General features: G+C 38.3%; 1 protein-coding gene across 2 annotated transcripts; it reads left to right on the forward strand.

Moving 5' to 3' along the window:
* Positions 1-555: 555 nt before the first annotated feature.
* On the forward strand, positions 556-14,571 carry LOC139725885 (uncharacterized). 2 transcript variants are annotated; one of them, XM_071636962.1, is made up of 4 exons: positions 556-689; positions 5,211-5,350; positions 6,695-9,075; positions 10,811-14,571. In XM_071636962.1, exons 2-4 carry the CDS (start codon positions 5,224-5,226, stop codon positions 11,051-11,053), a joined length of 2,751 nt encoding a protein of 916 aa, XP_071493063.1. In that variant the 5' UTR covers positions 556-689; positions 5,211-5,223; the 3' UTR covers positions 11,054-14,571. The 2 variants fall into 2 exon arrangements, with proteins under 2 accessions (XP_071493063.1, XP_071493064.1); XM_071636963.1 differs by having other exon boundaries at positions 688-763.
* Positions 14,572-20,019: the final 5,448 nt, after the last annotated feature.

Raw genomic sequence — 20,019 nt, forward strand, 5'->3', positions numbered from 1 at the left:
CAAAATTGGTATTGTTGTAAATATTCATTTCATTTACTACTTGCTGCTTGCATGATTTATTTTAGCCAAAACTTCACAAATCTCTCCTCCTGCCTGTAGTAAAACCGTAGTGCGTCGACAAAAAAAGGCACAGTTATAACTTTTTAAAACAATTATTAAACGTTGTTATAAAGGCTACATCGTTGAGATTTGAGATTTTCATTGTACGCTCATGATGGTGCAGGTATAGTATCTAAAAAGCAATATTCGAAAGCCATCATTCAACTTGTACCACGGGGAAAAATGAGCATCTGCAACAATAACAAAGTCATTACTGTGGATGTGTCGAGAAAATATCCGTTCTGGATATGAGATCTCTTCCGTGTGTCGAGTCTTTCTGCTGACAGCAAGGATGATGAATGTCTTCTCCGCGTCAGGCTGAACATTGTTGAGATTCCGCCTTCTTTCACGACGACTGAAACGTTTCGGGAGCAGCGATTGGTTGAAATTGGAAGAGTTTTAAGAGGCAACTTGGATGCTCGAAGCGGCATATTAGAAAGCGAGTCTCGACGGAGCCACACACACGCGCGGGAGTCAGCCAGCATCAGCGAAAGAATTATTTTCAATCGTGGACCACTTTTTCGAGCAGTTCTCAATTTCTGCTAAAGGCCCGATCATTACAGCTTGTACTCAATCCCTAGTAGCATCCGGTAAGTAGCTGCAGTTTCTACGATTGCTTCTGATTACGTTCCAGAACTTTGCGGAATTTCGACAAATGCAGAAGGTGACTATTATTATTATGATCTAGCTAAAAATATCGTCAACGTTGCAAAGCTTTTCAGATAGGCGTGAGCTTGATAGAATAATGTTAATAATTATTCTTTGAGTGCTTTGGTTGAGTGTTGACTAAAAAAAGTTGGCGCAGTAAACCAAACAGCCTGGTCAAGTTATTGTATGCAGTGTGCGCAGTCCCTGACAAACACAGGGTTAAGGAGGGGCATGCCTGCAGCACTACAGTAAGGAATGTTTATGTAGGCCGGTCTTAGGAACATTTAGTATCTATTTTCTTTTTTAGGAAGTTGACTTCCTCTATAAATCTAACACTTGTTTTGGTCATAATTTGCTGAGTGAAGCATCAGACATAACACATTGTGTCTAAGTGACATCCGATGATCAAAATGTATCTCCATTTTCAGCCATGGATGTGAGAGCATTTAAAGGGATCGTATAGTTTTCGTTGAGACCTAACTTCATGTTTCTAACATTTTTTTGTGAGGTAATGAGAAACCTCTTATTATATCTGAAAGAACATTTAATTCCAAGAGGAATTCAACGTTTATTTGATGAAAATTGGTTTTGAAATGGCTGAGATATCCAAAACAGAGCGATCCTAATAAAAGGTGGGACCCACCTTTTATTTCAATCGTTTTGTTTTACTTAGTTGTCTCAGCCATTCCAAAACAGATTTTCATCAGATAAACTTTGAATTCTTCTTAGAATGGTATGCTCTGTACTATACCATAAGTGGTTTCTTGGTATTTCACAATAAGTTAAAAGCCCAATCCTCATCTCCACCAATACTATACCCTTTAAGATTCAGAAAATGATGAGAAGCAATAGGAGAAAAGTATCTGTCTATGATCTCATGTGATTCATGTGTTGCCATTGCATGTTGTGAGTGATTTATCTGTTGCACCTTGGCTTAGACTGTTTAATTTCATATAAGTATGCCATTGTATAATGGTTGAACGTGGAATAATAAACTCTTCGTTCAAGTTGCTTTGACGAATGGATAAGTATTGAACTATACACGGATGACAACTGAGGCAAGTTTTAGTGAGAGGAGACATAAATTGGCAAACCTTATTGTGTGAAAATGTCAATGTTTTAAACATTTCTATACTCAAAGAGAATGTGTAGTCACCCCCTCAATAATTTCAATTCTTTTAATTGTTATGTGTCAATAGTCATATTTTTTGTACGTGATTTGGTAGAGAAAAGCAATCCCTTTCAATGTCATTAAAAACCAAAAGAAAATACAAAACAGCCCCAACCCCTCCCCCCCCCCCAAAAAAAAAAAAGTTCATTGCTCTTTCGGATTTAATAGAGAGATTATTCATTTTATGAAGAAAGAGTATTTGTTGGGATTTACTCTTTGTATAGTCAGAGACGTCCTTATCTTATCATAAAATACGCCTGATTGACTCTTACTTTTCTCGTTTTGTGTGATAAAACAAAGAAAAAACCTGAAAGTTGAATTATGTTACCGAGGAATACTGTCCTTAATATACCTGCCATTCATTTAAAAAGTATTTCATATAGAGTATATTTCTCCAATGTCTGATTATTTTTGGAACAATCTTTACATTCATCTACTATTGAAAACTGCAGAAATCAAATGGCAAAAATAAAAACAAAAACAAAAACAAAAGCAAAACTAAACTATAGCAACATTCACCAACCAATCTGTGTGGGTCTACACTACACGTTTAGTTTCTGTCACAACTTTGTGACAAGTTTATGTCCATTATCTCATGATGAATTACAGGATGATCGCCATCATGCAGTTTCAGTTTTGGGTTTATTAATCTTATTGCTCTTGTTGATCAGTTCAAGCTCTTCATCGAAAGCGTGCTATGTGAAACTGCATAGAGCATTGTTATTCGCACCAAGGAGCACCTCCCTGTTCGCACGTAAATCCGTGCTTACATTGCACTCTATTGGTAACAAACTGGGGGCGGACCAATGTATTCCGTACAGGGGAGGCGCCTTTACAAAATTAAAAGGGTGCACGGGCCCCCTTTTTTTTCTTTTTATTCCTTTTGTTTTAACAAAAAAATAAAGAGGGGGCGCGTGCCCGGTGGCCCCTCCCCCCCCCCCCCATACGCCACTCCAACACCTAGCCTGCAATGACACATTATACAATACGAATGCAACATAAAGATAATGACATAAACACGTGAAGCAGTTATAGTTCACTCGGCGTCTTAATCTGAAGACTATACGGCTCCTTATTAAACGCACGTACACATACACTCCACTCTAGTGTATGCCTATATACGCACACGCGAGCATACGCATACACACATAATTATGAATCCTTGAACCTTGAGGAGATACTCCCTGTAAAACAGCTTTTCCAGAATTAAACTGGGATAGACTGATATGGGCAACATAGTAACACGGAATAATCTAAGCGAGGATACAAAAATGTCATTTATGTTTGTTTGTCATATTAATTTATCGGCTTTGTGCGCTTTTAACCCAGAAGTGGAGGAGGACGTTTTGCTACAGAAGTAATCTTTCAGTCATTCTTCAATTGGCACCTCGAATATGGTTTCTTGTGTTTTAGGTGGAAATATTAGATGGGAACTGCTTCAGTAGGTAATTATATCTGTACCAAATTGACAGGAAACGGGAACGTTAATCTTCTGAATATGTTGCGAATCTAACAATAGTCTTCAATCAGGCAATTGAGAAGCTGTCCAACCTTGCAAAGGCAACTAAAACATTACAATCCCATTTATAGATATTTTTTCTATTTCAGGTGAAAATATAATACACAGCAGCAAACTACAATAGTGGTGGCCTATGGTGGTGGCATACAAGAAAGAAATAAATAGAGAAGAGAAAGAAAGAATTTAGAAATTGCATCATTGACTTATCTTGTGCTATTAAGCTGAAATAGTTCTCTTTTTTTAGTGCTGTCTTAAAGGGATCGTATAGGTTTGGTTGAGGCCTAATTTCAGGTTTCTAACATTTTTTGGGTGAGATAATGAGAAACCTCTTATGAAATATGAAAGAGCATGTAATTCCATGAGGAATTCAACGTTTATTTGATGAAAATTTATTTTGAAATGGCTGAGATATCCAAAACAGAGCGATTTTAATAAAGTGTGGAACCCATTTTTTATTACGATCGCTTTGTTTTAGGATGTTTCGGTCATTCCAAAACCGATTTTCATCACATAAACTTTGAATTCCTTTTAAAATGGTATGCTCTGTACTACTTCATAAGTGTTTTCTTGGTATTTCGGAAAAAGTTGAAAGCTTAATTCTCATCTCCACCAATACTATACCATCCCTTTAAAGAATCCATCTACGTAGGAGATAGTACGAATATGTAAAGGAAGCTTGTTCCAGAGAGGGGATCTTGCTTGAACAAAAGACTTGTTTCCCGAATGTTTTGTTTTTTATCAAAAAACAACAACTAAAAACAGCTCGTTGAGCCTCAAACCTATAACGCTACCGCCGGTATCTACGAAAGTACATGTATATTCTTTAAAAATCTGAGTAACATACCTGTGACATATCGCGTGCGCTTAAAGATATCCAGTATTGAAATAAATCAATGCTATGAGATAACTGACCAGTTTCCAGTTGATTTTTTTATCTATTACGCAGAGTTTGTTTCGGTTCTCATTACTAAGAGAAAATATATTCCCCATGAAGCTAATCAGCTGCTCTGGCCACGTTACTGCACTTTGATAGTCCCCTGTATCATCATTGTCAATGATAATCAAGTTTAATTGTCTGTGTATAAAAACACTTAGAGGTTGCAACTTGTCCACCTGTCTGCGAGGTTACACTTTCGGCTTTACGAATTTTATGTTTCCTTCTCTATTCATACAAGTCAAAATATTATCTCTTATCGACACTTCATTTCTTTTTAGGCCTACATATGAATTAAATCAGTGCTGAAATGAATACTTTAGCATCGAAGTCAATTGTTAGTGAATCTCTGGTGGAAAGAACACAGTATCCTTATAGTGTGAGAAACACAGTTTGAACACAGTGTGAAATCCCTTCACACTGTTAAATTCGAGCGTTTTAACAGAGTGAACACAATGTGAGTCATCAATTCACAGTGTGAAACAAAGCATTACTATGAGAACACTCTGTGAAAATCACACGACAGAGAGAAATCATCTTCACACTGTTAAATGCGCGCTTTCTATTTTACATAGTCGACTAAACGAACACACTGTGAACACACACAGGAATACTGTGTTCTTTCCAGTATGGATATGAGTGGATGACATGAATATCGGATTATTTTTCGTAACGAGCATACTTTAGTTCGTTCGATTTTTGCTCTGATGCCCGTCATCACGTTAGAAATGCGATTTTTTTTTTTCTTCTTTAGTGGGAAGCTATTACTGTTTCCGTGATGCAGACCAATCATTGTTTGTGCTATGTATATTTTTCGGTGAAAATTTATCATGATTTAGACACAACATCACCATGTGGACCAGCGTAATAATGGCATTGGCGTGGGCGATGATCACTGTTAGCGCATCAACAACCAATCCACCGTCACAGGCAACATCGAGTGTCAGCGGTGTGTCGACGGTTGAGAATCACGGATGTGGTGAGCTTGTAATATGAATGTGGAAGGCTTTTGCTTTATTCTCAACGTTATTGCATCCGCAGCTCCGTCTTGACGCGTCGTCTAATCTCCAAATCTCCATTTCTTGAATGTTTCTTCAGCATAACCTATTTATTCGCACTCTTCACTCCTTTGATTTCATCATTTCCCATCACTCATTTTCTATTATACAAAACATGAAAAAATGAAACAAAGTACATGTTCAACTCGTATCTTTAAAATTTGATATCTGAAAAGAAAGCGTATTCATTTTTTTTTTTTTTTTTTTTGCGATTGAGCCGAATCAAGATGATTAGTGAAGAGTTGTGAAATTTCGGGTTATTAGCATATTAAAGACCTGTTTACCTTTGGGAGCAGTGATTGAAAAATGTTCAAGATATCACATTTTGATGGATATGTGTAGGTCTGTTGTATCACAAAACATCCTACCATATAACATTGTTTGCAATAAAGCCTAAAACTTAAGGAGATATCACTGCTTTTCTCAATAAACCATAACTGTAGATGAATTAGTCTGGAAACAGTCTTATTATAACTATTGTTCACATTTTGTATGTCTAATTATACTTAAGATCGATTGTACTGATTCAATTTTTACATTGGTTGTTTCTATTCCTGACTCACATTTTAGAACTATTTTGAAGCACTAATGCTGGGTTTTTGTTTCATCTGCAAATGGTAAATTAAGCTTTGTAAGCTGAACCAAATGACGAGTGACAATAGTGACATTTCGGGTTATGGAAATATCAACTTTTGTCATTGCCCAATCAGCTGCTGTCAAATCATAGCAAAGACATTAAATTAAGTATTTTTTTTTTCAAACCATCTAAAGCCTTTGAAAAGAGGTACCATCACTTTCTCGTGGCACTTAAAAAGTACCAATGCCACATTTTTATTTATTTTTTTTGCATATGTGTTTTTGTGTCCGATGTAGATGACGTCTTCATGCTCTGTCTGATCACCATTTTTTTTTCTTTGTTTGTCTAAAGTGTACAATCTTATATCTGCTCGTTTTCATGGACATGTTACATGCCTTTAAAATGTAAAGTAAAGGGATACACCTATCTCGTAAGCCCTTACTGTTTGGGGTTTCGGTCCTCTCATTATTGCTAGATTGTCTTTCCTTGTAAAATTTCGTACTTGATGAAAATGGAATTGATTCGATTCGAGCTGAATTGAAAAAAAAAATCTGATTATTGTAAAAGTGTCGTAAATTTTTCACCTTATTCCCTAAGCATACCCTAACCCTAAACTACCTTTCTTATATACGTGTATATTATTTCTTTTCTTCTGTTTATCAACCCTACTCTTCCTCATTCAACGTAGAATGCCACAACATCTCTTACAACGACCTGTCAATCCCACTGTGTCCTAATGAGAATTGCAGTGATCCTCTCTGTCCAAAGCCTACTCTGACAACGCCATCCTGTAAATGCGATGCCGCCTGCGTCGTGTTCGGAGATTGCTGTCCCGTAAACACATACGGCTCTCTGGAGGACAATGGTTGCATCACCTCTCACCAGTACCAGCGAAGCAGTTTTCGCTGCTCCGAAGTGAAGACAAAGATGAGTCTAATGTTCGAGGAAAAGCGAAACTACCTTCTCATTGCGTCCTGTCCAGCAGATTGGACCGACGATGACATTCGATGGAAATGCGAAAACGTGTCAACTGCTGAGTTATCCGTGGCGGACTTTCCCGTCAAGCAGGAAAGCATAGGCAACTTTAAGAATATTTTCTGTGCCGTTTGCAATGGTATTACGGCTGATTACGTCACACCATGGAAAGTGACACTGTTAAACTGTGATATTTATAGCTTTAAAATGGAACAAACGTTCTCGATTCAAAAAGCAGTCAACGAGTCAGGCTGCACATTGTCCGTTGATCCCCCAGACTATGGATTCGATGAGCCCATTCTGACAACGTGCTCTAGATACATGTCCCAAACCGTCGAGACGTGCTTTTTAGGTACAGATATTTTAGTTTCGCAAGCGTGTGATACTCTTCATGTCGATTCAGTACTGTACGAAAACAATCTGATAATCTATGAAAACTATGGACACTTTGACTGCTCACCTGCAGGTATTCCTAGCCGTTTTAAGTACTTCAAATGTCCCTGTGAAGGTAGGATGGAAGCATTACTTGGACAGCCGATTTCAGTTTTGTTCGATTTTTCTTCCGAAAGCGGAGTCAGGCTTTCGACGAAATACGAGACTATAACAGCAAAAACAATAACATGCATTTCTGGAAGGGCGTTTGACCCTTTCACCAGCCATTGCTTGACACTCACGTGCCCACAAGGTTCTACGTTGTATGAAAACGAATGCGTGTGGGAAGACAATGTTGAGGATGTGATTTGCGACTTGCTGGAGTCCACCAACAACACAATGACTACAATCGTATTTGTATCGGAGAGCGACACATGTTCAGGCATGTTGAACGGACTATTTCACAACTGCACATTGGAAATACTGAACAGTATCGCAGGTTTTACAAGCCATTCCATGGAATGTCGAGACAACTACACAATTGGAACCAACAGATCGAGATTAAATATATTTGCTCACGTCGACTATGCGAGCGTAGTGGCCCATTTTGACGAGTATTTGACTAACCATCTTGACCCCGGATGCGGGCTCTCTTCCGCATCGATATTCGGACATTGCAATTTTCCAGGCAATCTAGCAATTTGCAATCGATCCATGGAGTCATCAGAGCTGCGAACAGAAGTTGACACCTTTTGGGAGAGCATTGACTGGAGTGGGGAAGACAACTTCATGGTTTTAGGAACAACTTATAGTGGCATGCAAGGCGCAGTCAATTTCGTGAAAGACATTACGATAATCAATTGTAATCAGACAGTTACTACTCCTACCTGTCCCCGTCTATTGTTGAGTATCGACCTGTTTGAACGATTTGACGGGAACAACAGCTTGAAATACAAGCCGACCGGTGATGTTATACCACCAGAAAATTATTTCTATACTGGATATCTTGTTAGTGTATGTCACTTTTTGGCACAAAATGGCACAATTAACGTGACAACAATTTGGTCATTCTTCCAGTACTCCCCTGTACATGTTTATTTGAGTTTTGGTGGCACGCTGCTTTCAGTCACCGCGCTCACTTTCACCCTCATTACGTACTTCACTTTCGCTTCATTGCGGAAATTAGTCAGTAGCAAACTTATCATGATTCTCTGCGCTTGCCTTCTCATTGCTCAAGCCCTGTTGATGCTCGGCGGGTTCGCCACTGCACATCCATTGACGTGCTCGATTGTCGCCGCGGTATCACATTTCTTCTGGTTGTCGGTGTTCTCGATATCGACGTCGCTCGCCTTTGATCTCGCTAGGACATTTGGAGCTCATTCGTCCATCAGCATTTCCGGCAAGAGCAGCGCGATCTTGAGGAAGTACCTTCTAGTGGCCTTTGGCTTGCCACTCTTGATAGTGGGAGTTGGTGTTGCTGTAAGTTTTGGCGTGAACTCAGACCTCATTCGGTATGGCGATGAACTGTCCTGTTGGATCGGTGATGGTTACGCTAATCTGGTAGCTTTCGGCGGTCCCGTGGCCGTAGCCTTGACGCTGAACGCCATCTTCTTCGCCAAAACTGTCCGTGGAATTCACCTCAGTACTCGGGAGAGAAGAGAACTTCGTGAGGGCGCAAAGACAGAAACCAACAACGCAGAAAATTTGCGTATCTATACCAAGGTAAAACGCATGTACCACCATCTTTAATATTGTCAGTCACAAAAGTGTCCAGTATATTGCGTGGGAAGATGAGACGTAACATGAAGAAAAGAAATGTTAGCTTTCCTTTCCGAATGTGTTTGTCTGTTTGCCGATTAGTTGTCGTTGTTTTTTATTTCCCCCATGTACAGGCATTTGAAGACCTGAATATAAGAACGACCCAAGTCCAATTTTTGGCCAAATTCAGTTTGACATAGGAAATTGTAGCTTATGCATGGACTCATCTTGTGTATAAATGATAAATCCTGATTACCCCCGGAAGTGCCTGAAATGAATGAGTTAAATCTTATATGAATGTAAGAATGAAGGACTTGGGTCATTATTACATTCATATTATAGCGCCTCTCTCATCCCTCTCTCATCTCCATAGCAGAATATCATGTATATGAATCAAAGAACAACCAAAGTCCATCACACAAAATGGCCTCTCCACAATTAATGTAAATGTTAATTGTCATAGTAATATATTGTTCTAATTTGTATATACAATGTTGCCTTCCCATCACAGTTAAATACAATATTATTTTACAAATGAAAAAGATATGAAGTTTTTTAAAGTTTTCTCGAAAATTAATGGCCTTCCATGGACTTGGGTCGTTCTTATATTCATATACTCATTTAAGCCCTAGTTATAATTGACTTAAAGGGGAAGGCTAGTAACTGATCAGTGGGAATCAGTGGATATGCTGGGAGATGATTGTTCCAATCCTTATGGGATTCATTCAAGAGTTCATTGTATATCTATTGTTGTGTGAAAATGATTTGCTTCAGAACGGTCTCATATTCAAGTAATGTGCAGATTAATGCTCCGTCACTGACCAGGGACGCTAACCTGGAAGCATTAAACTGCACATTACTTGAATATGAGACCGTTCTGAAGCAAATCATTTTCACACAACAATAGATAATTATACAATGAACTCTTGAATGAATCCCATACGGATTGGAACAATCATCTCCCAGCATTTCCACTGATTCCCACTGATCAGTTACTAGCCTTCCCCTTTAATGCAACAAAGAATAAATGCAGTAAATGCGATTACATCTTTCATTACTGAAATGGAGTGTTTATAATTTATTTATGAACATGAAGTTATTTTACTATATGCGCCAGATTCGTTATTGGGACAATTTTCAAGAATAACTTACTGTGCAAATAAGAATGACGGCTGCGACACTTGAGTAGGTATATAAGACAATTTCCCTATGTGGCGAAATATGAGTACTGAAATCGATGAAACTTAAAACGGAAAAGATAGACACAGAAGGAGTAAGATGTTTCCTTAATTGATAACACACATATCTACATTTGAAGAACAATAAAGTATTTGTTTTCTGGAGAAAACAAATTCATCCCAGAATTCGTCTCTTAGTATACTCTCCAAGTGAATATTGTGTCGTCAATATTTTCTACCGAGTTTGTCTTTACATGCTTTAGGTCAATGACACGAAGCCCTTGTCGTGTATTTGCAAGCCTGTCAAGTATTATTTGATTTACACCTACTCCTCTTCTATCCTCTGAAACAGAGTAAAGCAAGAAGTAAATCAGAATTTAACAACTTGATGACAAGTGTGGAGATTAATCTATTCCATTCATTCAGAGCACAGTTGTTTACCAAAATAATCTTTTAAAATTCATCGATTAAGAGTATTCATGGGTCATCTAACTTTTCTTTGTTTGGTATTAATTTCAAAGATTTCGACGATTATGGGTTTCACCTGGCTGATTGGGTACGTGGCGGCTTTCTGTCAACAGGACGCCCTCTGGTACGTCTTCATCATTCTGAACTCTCTGCAGGGGGTCTACATCTTTTTCGCTTTTTGCGCCAACAAGAGAGTGTTCGACCTGTGGTGCACGCAGCGCAAGCAGTCGCTCTCTTCAAGGAAAAGCATCCCATCGAAGTCTTCTTCGACAGTCATGCAAACAGTCAGTCTGTAGAATCAGGCCCCTTTTTAACCTTGTAATTAACATCATCCCTTTTCCAGCTTGCGGTACGTTTGTTTCTCTTAACCCGTTCAATAGATTGTAGTCAAGACATGCTCCTCTTCATTCAATATCTATAATAATTCATTCTCTCAGATGCAAAGGTTCAACTTCGCACCTTTATATGTGACACAATATTGTAGTACCTTTACGGGTACAACTTTGCAATTGAGTATATGAATATAAGATCGACCCAAGTCCATGGAAGACCATTTCGAGTAAACTTTAAAAAACTTCATATCTTTTTATTTTTCCAAAAATGTTCTATTTAAATGTGATGGGAAGGCAACATTGTATATACAAATTAGAACATATATTATTATGACAATTAACATTCACATTAATTGTGGGGAGGCCATTTTGTGTGACGGACTTGGGTCGTTCTTTGATTCATATACACGATATTCTGCTATAGAGATAAGAGAAGGATGATAGAGGGCGCTATAATATGAATGTAAGAATGACCCAAGTCCTTCATTCTAACATTGATGTAAGATTTAACTCATTCATTTCAGGCACTTCCGGGGGTAATCAGGATTTATCATTTGTGACCCTGCACCTCAAAACAAACAAAAAGTCGCCGGACATGAATTTTTAGTTAAGCCCATATTCTGAAAGAGCAGACTTTAAGCTTTAAAATGATGTATGATTCAATTCAAATGGACTCTCCTAACCTATCTAAATATTGGAAAGAAAGCACAAACTCAGGAAAAGTGTGAACTGAGAAAAGAGGCTCTGAAGTACAGTGTCTATTCAAGCGCTTAATCTTTACCAAACCGTGCTGGCTGTGCGATGAATGGGACAAAAAATAGGAAGTAAACCACCAGACTAACAACAATGAAGGGATTATTGGATTACACTGTTATTAAGCATGCCTCATTAACACATTCTGTCCATAATTAATACCAACTTTCAAAGCAGTAGCACTATCCTTTCAAAAGTTATTAGAGTTGAAAGTGAAGAGTCTGGACAAGGTTTTCCAGAAATGAAAAAGGCATTCTAAAGACACACCTAATCACACTATTCTACCAAAAATGTTCGAGCTAAACTGCTAAAAAACACACTTTCCTGCCCGTTTTATGATACCAAATTTTAGCATAATGTAAAAGAAGACCCGCTCTTTCAGAAAATATGAAAAAGTCAAGTTCGGCTAGGTTGACCCATTTTACTTATTTTCAGTCCTCACGCAAAATCAGTGTGTGCGACTTTATGTTCGTTTTGAGGTGCACGGTCTAATTTATACACAAGATGAGTCCATGCATAAGCTACAATTTCCCATGTCAAACTGAATTTGGCCAAAAATTGGACTTGGGTGGTTCTTATATTCAGGTCTTCAATTGTCAGACGAATGAGCACCGTTAAAGATGCAATTTTGCACTTCTCTGGTCTGAAAGGTGCAAAATTGCACCCGTAAAGGTTCTCCCAGTTTGTCACACGTAAATGTGCAAAGTTGAACCTATTTTTCGTAGAAGGAAAATGCGAAGGACTTGTTTCATTTCTTGTGATTGGTAGAAAACACTGATCGTTCTGATAACAGTGTGTTAATGGAATATGCTATCTAATTTCAGTCGTCGATGTAGGTTGGAGTCTCATATCTTTCGCTAAAATGCTGCAAAAAGAAGTAACTGTGACATGAAGTCTACCACTATCACAACCAAGAAACCCCCCTCTATTTTACTCCTTACATGCAATCAATCTTTTGTTTAAAGTCCTCTGAGCAGTAGTAGATGTATTTTAGTTCCTACGTCGGGAAAGTGTTGGCAGTGTTTTCCCAGGCATACCTGTAATCTGTTGCTGAAATCTATCAAAGTGTCAATTACTTTTTATGGAGGGCTCTATTCATCTTTATCATCAATTTTGGCAGCTTAATCACAGCTTTATGATTTGTGAATATGTTATTCTGTGTCTTGTATTTGTTTAAAACAACTCGAGTTGGACACCACGTGGGTAGCAATCTAAGGTTACATGTTTGCATACAGTATAAATCATAATTTTTAAAAGCATAAGTTCATCTCTTTAGTACGAATACATGATAATATATTCGATTCGTGTAGTTGGGCTTTACCATGAGGTTGCTCAGAGTAAGTCGATATGTTGGTGGCTAGAAAATACCATTCAGCTCATTCTTTGTATTGTTACCAATGTGCTTGTCCATACCACGTACAGTTCACGCCAGAGTTGTCAGCGTAAGAGATGTAAGAAAAAAGTTTTAACACTGATGCATGCCCCACAATCCTCTAGCTAGTACCGAAGCGTGAGCAGTTGACCGAAAGAGTATAATGATAATAATGATGATGATGATGATGATGATAATAATAATAATAATAATAATAATAACAATAACAACGATAATGATGCGTTAGATGTGGAGTCAGGAAATCAGTCAAAGAGCCATCAAGTCATGTCAGATGCTGGAACAAACATTTACTCAGGTTTTTATTTCAAGACTGCAAAGCTCAGACTCCTATCTGCAAGAAGTCAAATTACAAACTGAATTAACCAAGGCATCTACCTTGGTCTTACAAGGGCACAAATCCTTGCCCAATCAGGCAGTGGGATACAACTGCCCTCAACAGAATGAATTGACTTGTGCAATGTTAAACACCGAAAGGCTAAGCTATACAACAATGGGATAAAAGGACATAACACATGATTACTACAAAGGGTGTTAACAACTTCGTTAAACTCCCAGTTTGTACTGGGCACTGTGGTCAATTATTGGTAATAGGACGTTGAACTTGACTTTGAGCTAGCTGAAGCAGGATAGGTCGTAGACCTTAACAATAGTATGATCTTCTTAATATCCGGGGTAGTCTCTTTAGTGTTGTCACTGCTGTACCAGAGGGCCCTGTCATTATTACTGTATTACCCTAGCGTTGCCATGTACCCATTTATAAACCTGGGTCGAGAGTGACATAGTGGAATTTATAAAACATCTTCTCCAAAGATTTTTAAGCACTGAGCTGCGGAAATCTATAACTCGGGTCCTCCAACTGGGAATCTGTTGTCTTATTAACTATAATAAAGGAATATCCTTAAAGATTTTGTGTGCACATTTTATGTTTGATAGCAGAATTATGTTGTATGTACTCACATCTGGAGATAGGGGCTTAGAAGGAAAAGAAATAATGTAATCAGCATGAAACAAGTGTTTCAGTCGTAAATCAAGATCTAGAGTACAAGCGTTGTCACTTTTCTTCCTCGAAATCATCTTCGATACTGAAGGCAAAGTCGGAATAAGCCGTACTTTTTTTTTTTTTTTCACTTGAGACGTCTAGTTCCATGCTGGTCTATGAATGATAACGATGATTAATCGGTTTTCAGGATCTTTTCTTTTCATGGTGGTGACAGGATAGCACAGCACTCGTACCAACTATTTTTTTTTTTGCTTTGCTTTGCTTTGCTTTGATTTGCTCTCTCTCTTGTTAAACACTTTTACAGTGCCGAGAGAAACAAAACAGTGTAAAACAGAGTGACCACATGTCAATAAAATGTTGCGCTTCATGTGGCATAAAGAATATGAACTCTTATTCTCTTTATACGTGTCTATACACTGTGTTGTTGCTGCGAAACGTCTCTCCGGATATAAACCGTCACAATGGTGAATTGAAAGTTCGAGAGGAGCTGTCACGGTCACAAGGTTATTGTCCTGATATCAGACGTGGAAGAGAAGCTGGAGCGTGGAGGACAAGCATTATGTCTGTCAAATATCATAAATCCCTCAAGATATCAATATCCCCTGAAGATGTCAATCTGGTCGTTGGTATATTCATATTTAGTCAGGGCAGATCTTGGCGTTTTGTCTTCGTTTTCATTTTCGTGTGTGTGTGTGTGTGTGTGTGTGTGTGTGTGCATTTGCAAACGGAAGCTCTTCAATACATGTGGGAGGAAGAAAGGGGAAAAACATGAATTGAGACATGTCAGACAACCTGTCAGAAGTGGCTTTACAATATTGCGTCGTGATGATCCTGTCTGCTCGCTTCTTAATCTCCATGTAAGTAAAGAGTTAGATCAAGGCGACATTCGATTAGAGAGTCCTTTTCATAAGTTTGGTTTGATACTTTGTCTTGGTTTTATGGTTGTTAGTTAAACTTACATTCGAGTGTCTAATTGTGCTGACGACGTTGGGAAGTAGGTGACAATAAATAGCGACGTACATGCTCTCCATTAACATTTTCCGGCGCTCAACCACAACTTTTATGGCTGTTTAGACGAGGTTTGAATTCGGACGCCATACAATTAGAAGATTGAGAGACCTAATTTCCGCTTAGCTCGCGCTATCTCGTCAGCCTTGGTCAGAATTACAAGACAACGCAGTTACAAGCTACGTATTCAGAGAGGGTCGCTATGACAACCCTCGACACCATTTCATCACATGTCACATCTGACGTCTTCCCTTATTGCTTCTAATCACTACTTGAGCACCGCAGAGTCGTTAAGGTCGAGTGTAGTTTGTTCAAGATAATGTTCCGTTATTAAACCCCATATATTTGCCATTACGCACCATGAACTTAGTGCGTTGGACATTTTGAAAAGAGGAAGAAAATAAGGTTTGTTTTCTTTGAATACTTGGACTATAACGCCGGCTGTCTCCTAACACAATATTGTCATATGATGAACAAAAATTTAAAAGTCTGAAAGTTAGTATGTCATCTCTGTCAAAAGGTGACAGCGCATTTGCTCCGGCGACAACTGCTCCTTTGTTATTATCTCCAAGGACTTTGGGTTAGGACTAGGATTGTGATGAGTTTTAGGCTTAGTTTCATTTGAATAGTAAGATTAGGGTTTACTCGGGTTATATTTTGGGTAGAATTTATTTCAAGCTTTAATAGGGAGCAGATATTTCATGGGATCAATTGTCGCAGGAGCAAATGTCATGGAACCTATCAATAAGGATTTGCCCTTCTCTGAAAAAAAAAATTATCACTGCAAACAGAGTAATATGACCCTCTTTCAGTATTCATTGCACAGCGTGAATGGGGATGGGAATGGTGTATGTTTACATTACGATGCAGATGTGAATCTTTGATTTGAATAGATTATAATTTGACACCGATAAATCAAGATAACATCGATGTTTTAAAAGTCAGCCCTGTTTACAAAATGCAGTCTTTGCACTGCCAAGGGCTCAATCAATCAACCAGGCATTCAGTCATCAGTCAATCAATCGGTCATACAAAAAAACAAACAAACAAACAAACAAACAATTAAAAAACTAACTGGGTACAATAAAAATGTGCAATGATAAACTCCAAAAATATACACTCACTGAAACACTTACACAAAGTCTTTAAAGGTGTGAAAATGTTCGTTCGTATTTTTGTTGAGTTGTGTTCTTTGTCTTTTACAAAGCTCTTCGATGCAGTACAAAGGCAATCATGCACCAGCCATGTACTACGGTACAGTGTTCGCACCCATTATGAGGAGATCAAGAGAGCAGTAATATTTCATTCATCTCTTGGAAATACCAAGCCTTGATGGGCTTTTGCTGCGGTCATGGTTTACGCGTACGTCCTGCATTTGTTTATTCTCGAGTACATTTGGCAGGAATTGAGAAGCAATCAATCATGGTGGGCGTTTGGCGTGTTTTGATCTGCATGTCGGAGATGATTACAAACTCTACGACGTACCCTACTTACCGGAAAGAAATAATAGAAGGCACAACTAGAAGCAGTGTACAAGTTTAAGCATATCCTGCAAAGACGCCTTTTGGTATAAATATTTGTCAGATGTATGGGCTGTAATATCTTCGTATTTTCTTTTGAAAGCAACATTCTTCGTTTTTAATTTTTGTTTGGCAACCCTGAATTAACGAGTTAATGGAAGGCACAAATAGCAGCTATGTACATTGTACAAGGCTACAAATCTCGCTGAAAGCCTTTCAGTGTGTTGTACTGAATGAGTTGCATTCCTATCCTTATTCTTGCTACATTTCTCTCTCTCTCTCTCTCTCTTTTCATTTCGCCCAGCAGGTCTGACTCACATAGCTAATGAAGGCACAACCTAACCAGCTATGCACATTTGACATTAATTGTGCTAAGGCCTCTTTAAAGTATATTCAGACGAATGACTTGGCCTTCCTTTTCAAATATCATGCTCGTGATAAAGGAATATTTCTTTATTCTCATTTCTGATCGGCAACCACGATTTAGGAGTAAATGGAAGGCGCAACAAGCAGCACTGTATAAGTAAATATCCTGCTATTAAAGACGCATTTCAATGTGACTATTTTATTTTTAAATGAATGAGTTGCATTTTCTTTGTTGTCTCTCACTTTAGACCAAATGTTTTCCTCTCATTTTGAGTTCAGCCAGGCGGATTCAAAGAGGTAATCGAAGGCCAAGTTTTGTTCGAGCTCCTTTTTTATCATTACCTTATGCTACGGCGCCTTTCGTAAGATAAATGAGTTACATTGCGTGTTCGTGATAAATGCCCGTACTTTATTCATCTCATTTCTACTCTACACGTCTGACTAACATCCAATGGAAGGCCATATTATGCTAGCGCTTCTTCATAACATTCAAAAGTGAGTTGTTGGTTGTTGTTGGTTTTTTTTTTTGTCTTTTCCGGGCCATATTCATTTCATATCGTTTTCATAACCCAAAGTGTGCATGAAATCGTTGAATTTCTATTCTAAAAATGCAAAAGCCTATTCATCTTGTGTAGGGTTGAGGGTGGTATGATACGACATTTGCTCCCGCATGAATTGTTCCGGTCTTATTTTCTCAAGCACTTAGGAATAGGGTTAGGGTTATGATATGGTTTTAGCTTTAGTTTCATGTGAGGATTAGGATTAGGGTTAGGGCTATGTTTGTGGGTAGAATTTGTTACGTTTGGCGGAGTGTGCAAATATTTCATGGGAACAATTGGCGCGGGAGCAAATCTTATGGAATCGGGGGGGGGGGGTACCCCTCTCCCTCAATTTCCCCCTGTTTGGTTCACCTCCGGCCTATAGACTTAATGCACTTTTGGGATTTAACAATTTCCAAATATTTCATCCAGAGTGTGCAGCATAACGTATCTTGCTCTCATTATTTCTGAAAAGTAATGGTTTTTATCTCGTTCTGTACTCCTTGTTGAAATTTAAGGGACAGAAAAAAAAATCACCCCCAGCAAAGTATCAAGTAATCATGAATATTCATTTGCATTCATTTTCATCATGTATGCATCTAGTTTCTCAAAATATTCCACTCCAAAGCAAAACAATGAATTCTTTGAAGCAACTTATGCGACAGAGTACAGGGATCACGGAGCATCCAAATTTCATTGGGGTCAATTTGAGCCGTATAGTGCTTCGTCATTTGATGACGGTGCTTTGATGGCATAACATAGATTACAGAGAGTTTCAATAAAAAAAAAAAAAATAAATAAACGTACAACACTATCTTGTGAGGTCCAACAGCAACACCAGTCTGCTTTGAAAGATGAAACAAATAAGGAAGTCTAACCACGCGTCTACTGTATACCTGTATATAGGCTCTACATATTGGCTTTCTTCACCAGGAATCACCTAAAACTGTTTTAAGAACTTTTCAGAGAGAATGACATCATTTTTCACAACTGCATGGAAGAAGACACCTTGGTTATAGCCTAATCAAGGCCTGGCAACATGAAGGCATTAACAATGTGTGGTACGTACAGATTCTATATGCACACAACTTTTAAAGGGAATTCTATCCTGATATAATGTTGCTTTACGTGGTATGAAAACAGAAAGAGAAAGGTAAATCTGACAACATTGGGGAAAATCATAAATCATAAAGTTACGAATTGGAAAATTTTTAGAGGGTATACGACAATTCAACAACTTCTGTGGGATGTAGAGCAACTCTCAATTCGGTGTGCACACACAGTTTCAATAATTTAATTTCTTTCAAATATTTGTAAACTGACGGAGAAGGACGCACGGAAGGGCATTACACATAGAATACTAAGAACAGATCTAAATAAAATTGTCTAGGGAGAAGAAATGAAATTGATAAATCATTCGTGGAAAGCAACATTATGGAATTCCCTTTTTGATTACCGTGTGTGTGCCTCTCACTGCACGATACCACTTGTGTTTAATCTACGATGAAGTCATGCCTATCGGTTATTTACTGTAGAGCCAACGCGATATTTTACTTTTTTGTGTGTGTGTCTTTTACCCATTAAGAAGTAACAACAAGGAAAAAAATGAAACAGAATGCAGCAGGCTGGTGGTGATGAAACGAATTAAACGTACAGTACATAATTATATTGTAAGGAGAAATGTGTGCAGGGCTCCTTAATGTTTGTCATGCTCAGCAGCAGAACTGAATGAGTCGGTTGCCTTCAGTAATATAAACTTCTAAAATCTGGTCTTAGATGAATGGTCCTAAAAATCTAGTGTTGGACCCGTGTCTGTTCAAAGGACTCCACAGAAGCCGAAAGGAGCTGCAAGAACTGAAGGTCCCTCTCCACGTCTTCCGTGTGGGCTAATTCCGTGTAATTCTCGAATTCCCAGAGCTGTCCTCCCGTCATGCCCGTAGCCAATTTAAGGTCGGATTTGAGATTCGCTGTGTCTTGGCAAACATCTTTGTGGGTTAGCACAATCATCGGAAGGCACACTGAAGAATCAAGAAGAACAAAAAACAATCACAACACCATGTGGCAATTGACATAATTTGATGTAAAATACAAAGACTATATACTGTCAATGTATCCTATTAATATGGGTGGATTTTAAAGACAAAATAACTTTTTGAAATGTCTATTCGTGCTTTCTAATGCTATTGTCAAAGTGCAACTGCTTGAGGCATTTTATTTTATTTTTATTTTATTTTATTTATTTGTTCTCCACTCATGGGACGGATAGCCCTGGTCAGCTAAGAGCTGTTTTTCACAGGGGTCCGACCATATACAGTATTACAAAAGAAAAAAACGCACAAAGAACAACATAC

Source organism: Diadema antillarum, unplaced genomic scaffold (assembly GCF_040938485.1).
Source record: "Diadema antillarum isolate AM-2024a unplaced genomic scaffold, OU_Dant_1.0 seq00000063_RagTag, whole genome shotgun sequence".
NCBI lineage: Eukaryota > Metazoa > Echinodermata > Echinoidea > Diadematoida > Diadematidae > Diadema > Diadema antillarum.

Bases quoted from the DNA above. Each gene is read 5' to 3' on its own strand.
- LOC139725885 (XM_071636962.1), top strand. From the start codon at position 5,224: ATGTGGACCAGCGTAATAATGGCATTGGCGTGGGCGATGATCACTGTT. The intron at 5,351-6,694 runs GTGAGCTTGTAA...CATTCAACGTAG, and splicing joins GGTTGAGAATCACGGATGTG to AATGCCACAACATCTCTTAC. The intron at 9,076-10,810 runs GTAAAACGCATG...TTAATTTCAAAG, and splicing joins ATTTGCGTATCTATACCAAG to ATTTCGACGATTATGGGTTT.